Below are 11,320 nucleotides of genomic sequence, written 5' to 3'. Positions count from 1 at the left end.
TCTCTCTCCCTCATGTCCCCAGATTCTACTCCCGATTCCAATTCCCTCCTTCTTTTACCCAACCACTTATTCACTCTACCTCTTCCCTCTCCTTCGCCTCCCTCTCTCCTCCCTTCATTCCGCTCTCAGCCCCTCCCTCCCATCCCTCCCATCCCTCCTTCCTTCCCTCCCTCCAGTGTGTTGTGACGTGGCAGGCTGGATAGAGATGGTTGTGCTGTGCAGGGGCTGAACTGGCCTGTTTGGCCCGCAGCTTTTTACCTCCTATTACATTTCATTATCTACTATGCTGGCTCAAACTCTCTCTTTCTAACCTCCTCTCACCCTCTCCTCCCTCTCTCTCCCCTATTACTCTCTCCCTCTCTCTCCCCATCACTCTCTTCCTCTTCCCTCTCAGTCCTCTATCACTCTCTCCCTCTCTTTCCACTAGTTCTCGCTCAGCCTCTCTCTCCCCCGTCTCACTATCTCTCTCTCCCTATCACGGGGGGAAACACGACTGTTCATAAATAAAGGAAGCCGTACTCATACCGTGCACAGATCCAAACCCACCCAGGCACAATCAGGTCCCCGGCACGGGCTTGTTCGTAGGAAGAAGAAGCCTGGAAGAAGCGTGCCTGCATTGGTGTAGTTAAAGAGCCCGACAGGAGCCCGACAGGACCCCGACAGGAGCTCTCATAACCCAGCCCGACAGGAGCCCGACAGGAGCCCGACAGGACCCCGACAGGAGCTCTCATAACCCAGCCCGACAGGGAGCCCGACAGGAGCCCGACAGGAGCCCGACAGGAGCCCAGGAGCTCAGGAGCGCAGCGGGAAGCCGTCTTCCGACATCAGCCTATCATAACCCAGCCTGAAACATTCAGGAAGTCCGGCCTATTACTATCACCGGACCATAAAACCCAGCTTGGCCCTGTGGTACACCCTAGTACAGTATGGTACGCTTCTAAATGATCCAGTACAGCTTTGTCGAATAGTTCATTACTGTGCAGTACAGCATGTCATTGTATAGTACAGTACAGTAGTGTACAGTAGCACAGTACTGATAGAGTAGACAAGAGACCCTGGGATCAAGCCGGCAGAGAAAATGGCAGTTGGACTACCTCAAGGCAACATGCCACTGTAGTGAAGGCGAGATGGGGGTGCGATCTAGCTTGTAGCTCACTCTTCTGTTAATCTAGGAATAGTCAAACTGCTCCGACCAGGTGACGGGTTAAGAAGAGCATGGGGGATTTGGAAGGCAAAGATTCAAGGCACATTGTAGTTCTCTTCAGACAGAACTCAGTCTTCTCACATAATGCTGTCACGCCGGACAGGCAGTGATTCATTGATTTTGACAGGAGAAGGGGGGAGGGAGGGGGAATAGATTGTTTGCCTCTTTGTGCTTTTAAATATGTCAGAAATAGCTAAGTGAATAGCCTAGTCATATCCTCAGCCAGGGGGAACTGGGCTACGTTAAGAGCAGCCTCCTATGTGCTGAGAGCTGTGCTGTGTGGCCCAGTAGATCAGTCCTGAGCACGGGCTGGCTGGGGGCCAAACCTGGTAATGATCACAGCACAACTGGCAGTCAGGGGGTGCCTTTTAGAACTACAACTCCCAGAGGAGTCTTACCACCAGCACACAGAGGATGTACTGTAGAGAATTGTAGGAAGGCGTGAGTTACAGTGTGTGAATGTGTGTGTGTGTGTGTGTGTGTGTGTCTGTAGGGTCAGTAGGATGGGGATGCAGGGTTGTCTGATCCTCTCTGATAGCATTGAAGGGGGGGGGGGGGGGGTAAAGGGGGTGTATTGAAAGGTGATAAGAGTGGCAAGAGAGTAGGCAGGAAGTAGAGAGGAGAGGGGTGAGAGGAGAGAGGAGGTGGGGGTAGAGAGGGGGAGGGAGGGGTGAGAGGAGAGAGGAGGTAGGGGTACAGAGGGGGAGGGAGGGGTGAGAGGAGAGAGGAGGTGGGGGTACAGAGGGGGAGGGAGGGGTGAGAGGAGAGAGGAGGTGCGGGTAGAGAAGGGGAGGGAGGGGTGAGAGGAGAGAGGAGGGGGAGGTAGGGGTGAGAGGAGAGAGGAGGTGGGGGTAGAGAGGGGGAGGGAGGGGTGATTGGAGCCAGCAGACAGCGTGTTACAGCTGAAGCCACAGTGACATGCCGGGGCACTTTCTACTCATTAGGTTGTCCCCGGCTACCCTGGGTGTCACGCTGCCCCTGTCAACAGACGCCTGGACCTGTCGGACTGAAACAAACAAACAGGCACACACACACACTCACATAGTAACACACACACACATTCACACAAACTCACACAGTAGCATACACACATACACATACAGACACTCACACACACACTGTAGCATACACACAGACTCATACAGTAGCACACACATGCATGCAGGCACAAAGCAGTCCCCAAAATGTTGCAGACACACACACACACACACATCCAACTCTCCCTGTATCCTTCTCTCACTAAGTCACACACAGACACACACACACACACATCCCACTTTCCCTGTATCCTTATGTCAGTAAGTCACACACAAACACAACTTTGGCCTGATCTCAGCTGACACTGATGTGTCTATAATACTCTTGACCTGTCAGGTCTGCATTGAGTCGTGTGCAGGACATGGAAGTGACTGTGACATGAGCAGCTCACGTGAACACCTGCTGTGTCTGTGTTCATTAGGGCAGCACCCAGCAGCCCTCCTCGCCCACACACACACACACACTAATGCGCATGCATACACATTCACAACCACGCACACACACACACACACACACATATGCTTGCACTTACACACACATTCACACACAGAGACACACACGCCCACCCACAGACAGGTCGCGTTTGGATCGAGAAAGTGGCGATTGTTGAAGGAGCAGAAAGCAAGGGGAGGGAGAGACCAACTGTTGAAATGGACGATCCCACTGACAGGAGTGCTTCAGTTCATAACAGTAACAAGATACAGAGTGTGGCCCTAACTCTGTGTTGCAGATGATGGCTTAGATAGCCCCTAATCTCTCTCTGTCCTGTCTCCTCGTTCTTTCTCTCTTTTGTCGTCGCCTGTCTCTTCTCTCTCTCCCTCTCGTTCTCTCCATCTCTCTATACATTTATTTTTCTGTCTTTCCATGTCTGACAAAGCGTCGCCAGATCTCGTTTCCTCCAGGACAGATTCTCCAGAAATCCCCCGTCCTCTGTTTGGCCAGGTACACAGGACTCTGTGGAATGTATCAGTTCTCTGTTTGAGAAGGGGAAAACCAGGCCTCTCTCTGTCCCTGTCTCTTTCGTCCTGGTTAGTATTCTGAGTGGATTCGCTGGGGGTGTGTCTGTGTGTCCCTGTCATGGTCTCGCCCCCCCTCCCCTTCATATGCCAGCTCCACTTCTCTCTTCAACACATTGGCCTGAGCAGCCCAGCCTGTTCCCCCTTAGCAATTACAGCCCAGGACATCCGCAGGCTCCTCTCTGAGAGCGGCTTATTTCCCTTCAAATGTTAAATGGTAAAAGAGTGGATTCAGAGAGGCGGCCTGGCTGAATGACAACGCTGACGCTCGTTAGGGGCTCGCGGCCGGGGGGGGGGGGGGAGGCTGACGGGCTTGCTAGCCCCGCCCTCCGAGGGGTTTGCAGCCTTGCCATGTTTCAGTTTGCCGTTTAGCAACGTCGCTATGTTTGCCGCCTTCCTGTTCTCCCCCTGCCCCCTCTCCAGTCCCCCAGCCCCCTCTCCTGTCCCCCTGCCCCCTCTCCAGTCCCCCTGCCCTCTCTCCAGTCCCCCTGCCCTCTCTCCAGTCCCCCTGCCCCCTCTCCAGTCCCCCTGCCCCCTCTCCAGTCCCCCTGCCCTCTCTCCAGTCCCCCTGCCCCTGCCCCCTCTCCAGTCCCCCTGCCCTCTCTCCAGTCCCCCTGCCCCCTCTCCGGTCCCCCTGCCCCCTCTCCAGTCCCCCTGCCCCCTCTCCAGTCCCCCTGCCCCCTCTCCAGTCCCCCTGCCCTCTCTCCAGTCCCCCTGCCCTCTCTCCAGTCCCCCTGCCCCCTCTCCGGTCCCCCTGCCCCCTCTCCAGTCCCCCTGCCCCTGCCCCCTCTCCAGTCCCCCTGCCCCCTCTCCAGTCCCCCTGCCCCCTCTCCAGTCCCCCTGCCCCCCACATACGTTCCAAAACCGAAAGAAATCTGACGATCCTCTTTTTTCATGCTTTGACGGGAAATGTTTCCCTGTTTTACATCAAGCCCACGTCGATCCGTTGACATATTCGATTAGAAAATTCTGTTGGAAAAAGATTTGCAGGCAAACAAAATGATGCCATCCATTCCAAACACCTGGGTGGATGGAGGACCAGGCTGGGCGGAGGCAACGACAGGGTGGGTGGTGTTCACTTTTTCCCGCTCGTGGAAAGCAACCTCGTTTCGTGTCCAGCGTCTTCGCACATTTCATCAGGTCGTCCTCAGCGCCCAACAGCTCCTCCCCATCAGGGAGGAGAGCTGGAGAACTCATTTAATCTTCGCTTCTGTCGAACGTCACCGGCTGGGTTATTGATTCTGCGCTGGTCTTTATTACATTCAGCTCGGTGTGCTTAGAGGCCTGGTGGATTCACGACAGTGAAAGTGTTAATGGCGATTATAAAAAGGAGGGATCTGTTTAGAACACTGTTTGTTCTAAACAGTGTTCTAAACCCCCCCCCCCACACTCTCTCTCTGCCTCTCTCCCAGACCCTGGTGGTCCAGGGGAGGCTGTGGGGACGAGGTGTGTGCCCAGGTCTGCCAGTGTTGTCCTGGGGAGGGAGCCAGAGAGGCCTGGGCAACCCCCCAGCACACACACACACAGAATCACACACACTGCCACCTGCTCCATAAAGCCTCGACCAGCTGGGCTGAGGAGACCGTTTGTAGGCCCTCCTGCTGTTTGCTGTGTGTGTGTGTGTGTGTGTGTGTGTGTGTGTGTGTGTGTGCATGTGTGTGCATTAGAGAGAGAGGATAGAACTCTCTGTTTGAAGCCAGGGGCCAAACAGCGATACACAGGACATGTTCCACAGAAGGAGATCTGTTGAAGAGAGACCCACACTGGGGAAGGGGGACTTGTAGAGATACCTCATAGAGAGAGACCTCGCTGAGAGAGACCTGTTCTGAGGCTGGACCAGCAGAGGCTGTGTAGGTGAACTCTCAGTAACGACATCCAGTAGAGAGGCTGCTGGTCAGGCTGCTGTTTAGACAGCATCAGGGAGTTGTTTGTCGGCTATGTTTGTTGTGTGTACGTGTGTACGTGTTTGTGTTCATCAGGTGTGTGTGTGTGTGTTTATAAGTGCGCTGCAATCACTTCTGTGTTGAATCCCGGTCTAGACAGACAGTGCGGGCTGGCCCCCCCCGCCCCCCCGGCCCCCCGGCCCAGACTGAAGCCATCTTGCCTCACTGTCTGTGTCTAGCTCACCAGCTCAGACTCCCTCAACTCAATAAGAACGGGACCTGCTGACGTTCTCAAACACACACACACCCCCACCCCCAACCATCCCAGGAGCACCTGAATCCCCCCCCCCTCACTCCTGACCCCACCCACCCCCCCCTCCCCCTCCTCGCTTTCCCCATCAACCCCCAGGAGCACCACATGATCCCAGGGCAGACCACTCTTGGAGACCAGCTGTGGTTTGTAATGATTTCCCCCCCCAGGCAAGATCAGCCAGAGAAATACTGCTACTGTTCCACCACCAACAGATGAACTTTGGCCTTGTGTGTGTGTGTGTGTGCACACTGCTCGTAGTCTTCTGTACTGTAGTTAGTGTTTCTCACACGGTTGGTGTGTACTGGTGGATAACATATGGAAGGCTTGTTAACCTATTTCTCTCTTTCACCTTCTATTTCTCATCTCCCTCCTCCTCCTCCTCTTCCTTTCTCTTCCTCCTCCCTCCTCCTCTTCCTCCCTCCTCCTCCTCTTCCTCCTCCCTCCTCCTCTTTTTCCTCCCTCCTCCTCCTCTTCCTCCTTCCTCCTCCTCTTCCTCCCTCTTCCTCCTCTTCCTCCCTCCTCCTCCTCCTCTTCCTTCCTCTTCCTCCTCCCTCCTCCTCTTCCTCCTCCCTCCTCCTCTTTTTCCCCCTCCTCCTCCTCTTCCTCCCTCCTCCTCCTCTTTTCTGGCGCTAAAACATCCTCTTGCCAACCCATCCCTCGCTCCACTGACTGTGAAGCCTCTCATCGACAGGTCCAATCAATGTTTTTAATTACAACATTCTGAAAACGTCCCTCATCTGTGTGAAAAGGGGATCTCTGTTAGATTGTTCACTAAGGGATTTTGACAGGTGCTGATATCATGATTTCCCTTGCCTGGTCTAGTGACTGTGCAATGACTGACCTTGTCTCTTTTTTTCCTCTCTCCCTCTTTCCATTTATATCTCTCTGTCTCTCTCTCTCTCTCCCTGTCTCTCCCTCTCTCTCCCTGTCTCTCTCTGTCTCTCTCCCTCTCTCTCTCTCTCTCTCTCTCTCTCTCTCTCCTCTCTCTCTCTCTCTCTCTCTCTCTCTCTCTCTCTCTCTCTCTCTCTCTCTCTCTCTCTCTTTCTCTCCCTGTCTCTCCCTCTCTCTCCCCCTGTCTGTCTCCCTCTCTCTCTGTCTCTCTCTCTCTCCCTCTCTCCCTCTCTCTCGTGTCTGACAGACATTGATGACTGCCAGTCCAACCCCTGCCAGAACGGCGGCACCTGCATAGACGAGATCAACTCCTTCGTGTGCCTCTGCCTGCCAAGCTACGGCGGCGCCACGTGCGAGAGAGGTAACACTTCTAATGCAGCGCTCATGGCATCCCGGGAGGGGGGGGGAGGGAGGAGGGACGGAGGAGGAGGGAGGAGGTGGGAGGAGGGGGAGTGAGGGAAAAAGATCACCGCAGCACTTCCAGACAACACCTGCACCCATCCGAATCCCAGCTCAGAGGAAGCCCTGGGGTGCCAGAGAGGGCCCCTTCAGAACCGCTCTGAAGCTCTCTGACATGAGAGGCAGAGACTTCCTGTGGCTACAAAATAAAACATATTGTGTGAAATATAATGTTGTCAGTGCCACTGTAGTCAACAAGGCAGCATCATGTCTTCCCCTCCCAACACTCTGGAAGGCATGCCACACTAAGCTAGCTCGATGCAAACGGCAAGTAATGCCCTTATTACCAGACCAGAAATAGGAATATCCTCCAATAGCCAACATGTGTCAGGTTTGGAGCCACTTTGGTTTCCCAGTGAATTTCCAGGGTTTCGAGAGTGGTGGATAAAAAACACAACAGTGTGTTGGATCTGCACGTCTCTAAATGAGAATAGGTAGCCAACTTCACCTCAGTGTCAATGGATGGAAACGGAAGCAACACACACTACAAACTACTGCAGGAGAGACAGTCACACACAGACAGTCACAGATGAGTTATTAGAGATGGTCAGGGCCATATGTAAACACATAACCCGAACATCCTACCCCAGATATTTACATCCATATTTATGCTCACAGACTCTTTACATGCTTTTACAAACACCACAAAAGTGCAAACACACACATACAGTACATATATTCACACACACACACACGCACACACTCCATACACACGCCCATACACACACACCTCAGACAGATACATAGTGTAAAGCAGTGGTTTCCTGCAGTGTAAGTATCTTCATGGTTGAGTTAGATCAGCAGGACAGATGCAGTCTATTTCAGTGCCTCCTGTAATGGGACTAGGAATACATTACACAGTGTGAGAGGACTGTGTCATTTGCAAAGTGGACTGTGAATTGACTAGAAGAGAGACAGAAAGAGAGAGAGAGAAATGAAGCAACTCTTTTACTCTCTCTCCAATTCTAACTTCTCTTTATATATTTTGCATGCTACCTTTCTCTCATCTAAAGCTGTCCCTACGCACGGTATAAAGAGAGAATGTGTGTGTGAGAGAGAGTGTGTGTATGTGCGAGGGAGAGAAAGAGCATCATCTCGAATGCATTCACAAGGGCTGCATTCTCATTAAAGACAGTGAGCACCTGGTGTTGTGGCTACTTAACTGGAGCTAGTTAAAACTTGACTGTTCTTCTGTGCTCCTCTGTATGTTCTTCCATGCTACTCTGCCTTTCCACAGCTCATGTGACGTACTGTGACATGCCCAGAATGATACCTTCCTCACGGCCGAGTCGACCACACACGCAAAGAAGCACTCGCGCTCGCACACACAGAGTTCTAAGGCACATGCACACATCATCATTTTCTCAGCTCAACAGAGCCCCACGTGCACACAGGGTGCCCCTCAGAGGGGTGTCTGCAGAGGAACACACGCTGCCTTTACCCATAAGCCACTCTGTTGCGAGAGAGAGTTAAATACTCTTGCATCGTGAACATAACGCCGAACATTAATAAGAGCTTGAAAATAAACTCCCTGTGCACAGGGGATCGGAGCACACATACACACACTCCTTCTCTTCTCTCCTCTCTCGATCTATCCCGCTGTATATATACTGTATATGTGTGTGTGTCTGAGTGTGTGTATGTATATACTGTGTATATCTCGCTCCAGAACAGAATAGCCTACAAATTGAACAGAAGCCAGTATAAGACACAGTGCAGATAATTGATCCCCAGACGAAGGATGAAGGCTTGTTCTCCTGTTATCTCTATTGAATCCCCCTCCTCCCTCCTTCGCAGACAGAGGGTGGAGAACATCACCCTCCTCTTTACGATCGCCCTCCCTTCAGTTCTCCCTCCCCCTCACTCAGTGTCTTTTTCATATACCATGCATAACTAGAGAGAGACGGAGAGATGAGGAGAAAGGGGGAAGGGGAGGGAGGGAGGGAGGGAAAGCGAGGTTGGCGTCTAGAGGTGTTATTCCCTGGTGTGTTGCTGAGAGGGAGGTGGAGGAAGATGAATGCGGCCTCGTGTTCAGCCAACGGACAAGGAGGGTGGAGCGTACACACACTTGCGTTGGCGTGGCCAGCAGGCAGAGGAATAGGTCGTTCATGAAGATACACCGTACACACACACACACACACATACTTATATGCGCTCTGTGAGCACGTTAAGTGTTTGTATCCTGTGCGAGTGAGCGTAGGTGGGTGCAGGCCCACCACAGTGTGTGTGTGTGTGTGTGTGTGTGAGTACATACACAGAACACAGACAATGCATACCATACCCCCCCCCCCCCCCACACACACACACACACACTGGTGGGAGAGCGAACAGAGGCCTACATACGGCGCCTCAGAGAAATTGTCTTTTCTGTTCCATGCCAAGTGTGTGGGTAAGAGGCATATTGTTTTGGCAGCCGATGCCCACATACAACACATATAACCACACCTGTGCAAACGCACTCACTTTGCAGATATAGCTAAGAACGTCCAAGCAGACAGTTAGACAGACAGACAGGTAGACAGACAGACGGGTAGACAGACAGACAGGTAGACAGGTAGACATTTATAGTCGGGCGTCTCCAGGGACAGCCTTTGCAGCTCGTCAACAGAAGGCTCCTGTCTGTGTATGGTAAACCACAAGTCAGCACACTCCTCGCTAAATAAATTTCTGGCCATCCTCTGGGTCTTTAGAGGCTATTAATGCTAATGAAGATGTATGCTTTGTAATAACACGTCAAAAGGCCCCCGTGACACGAACGAACAGAAGGCCTTGGATCGAGAGGGCTTCTGCCTCGTGGCCTGTCTTAATCCTCACACGGTTCCTCACCAGCGATCCTAGCACACACACACACAGACACACACACACACGTGTGCCCGCACACAGACACAAACTTAACGTGCCGCCTTAGAGACATGCCCGCATGCACACACATCCACACACACCCTCCTCCCTTTTCAGGGTCCTTGCATCTGTACGGGGAGATTATCCCCAAAGTTTTGCGTCGGGCAGCTTGGCGTGGTGCACTCCAAACACAGTAATGAAGTGTTGTCACGGTAACCTCACAGTGAACTGGTGCGCTCTGCCAGGGGCGGCTGGGCCAAGTCTGCCTCAGTGGAGGGATAACCTAACAGCTCTTGTCTTCTGGTCTGTCTTCTGGTCTGTCTTCTGGTCTTGAATTGAATGCAGTGTTTGGTCTCATTGAAGGTGCTTGGTTGGACGACTGCACCTGGAGAGTCTGATTGTGTGTGTTCTGGATTGTGTGTGTTCTGGATTGTGTGCGTTCTGGATTGTGTGGAGGAAGGAGAGAGGAGATAAGGGAGAGGTCAGGAGAGGAAAGGAGATGAGGGGACAGGAGGCAGGGGGAGATGGAGGGAGGCGGGGGGAGATAGAGGGAGGCAGGGGGAGATGGAGGGAGGCAGGGGGGGGGGCAGGGGGAGGGTTGACAGGAAGAGAGGAGGGTGTACACATTTCATGATGAGACTCGCAGGATAAATACCACATGGTGATTTAGATAAAGGAGCCAATCAGTCATCTGGAAGCGTCTGCCCTTTTCTCTGCCGATGGCCGTGCCTTCACACCCCTCACACAAGCAGATACACCCTGTCTGGAGAGAGAGACAGAGAGAGAGAGAGAGAGACACAGAGAGAGAGACACAGAGAGAGACACAGAGAGACAGGCAGAGACACACATAGGAGGGAGAGAGAGAGAGACACAGACAGAGAGACACAGAGAGAGAGACACACAGAGAGAGAGAGACACAGAGAGAAAGACAGAGACACAGAGACAGAGACACAGAGAGAGAGAGACACAGAGAGACAGAGACAGAGACACACATAGGAGACAGAGAGAGAGAGAGAGAGAGAGAGAGAGAGAGAGAGAGAGAGAGAGAGAGAGAGACAGAGAGACAGAGAGACAGAGAGAGACAGCAGGCATGAATATATTATATATATCTGGGTGTGGTCATGTCAGACACTGGTACAGACTGGTGTTGGATGAGACTAAGCCCTGATATGTGGAGCAGAGACAAGCTGTTAGGCTTTGTGCTCCCTGCCTACTGATCTCTGCATGGGGCATCTCTCTATCTGACACGCTGCTTAACAAATATTGATAGTCTGAACCGTCTAATGAGCAGTGGAAATCCATCCAAAGGATCTGATGAATAATGTGTCTGTGTGGGTGTGTGTGTGTGCGCATGTGTGTGTGTGTGTGCGTGTGTGTGTGTCACCACTGTCCTATTTCATAGCAACTTCCATGGGGCCAAGGGGCTGAGCCAGGCTGTGTTAGGGCAACCTCGCCACCTCTACTGCCTCACACTCTACTACCTCACCCTCTCTACTGCCTCACACTCTACTGCCTCACCCTCTCTACTGACTCACACTCTACTGCCTCATCCTCTCTACTGCCTCACACTCTACTGCCTCACCCTCTCTACTGCCTCACACTCTACTGCCTCACCCTCTCTACTGCCTCACACCCTCTACTGCCTCACACCCTCTACTGCCTCACCCTCTCTACT

At 52.7% G+C, this 11,320-nt stretch overlaps 1 protein-coding gene across 1 annotated transcript in view; it reads left to right on the top strand.

Annotated features, from left to right (window-relative positions):
* ncanb (neurocan b) overlaps nt 1-11,320 on the top strand; it is a 30,258-nt gene that overhangs the window by 9,508 nt on the left and 9,430 nt on the right. The window contains exon 2 of the mRNA XM_047027125.1: nt 6,593-6,706. Coding sequence (XP_046883081.1) covers nt 6,593-6,706 — 114 coding nt within the window. The remainder of the gene's footprint in view (nt 1-6,592; nt 6,707-11,320) is intronic.

Source organism: Hypomesus transpacificus, chromosome 10 (assembly GCF_021917145.1).
Source record: "Hypomesus transpacificus isolate Combined female chromosome 10, fHypTra1, whole genome shotgun sequence".
NCBI lineage: Eukaryota > Metazoa > Chordata > Actinopteri > Osmeriformes > Osmeridae > Hypomesus > Hypomesus transpacificus.
The sequence above is the reverse complement of the archived record's forward strand: the minus strand, read 5'-3'. Positions and strand labels throughout refer to the sequence as shown.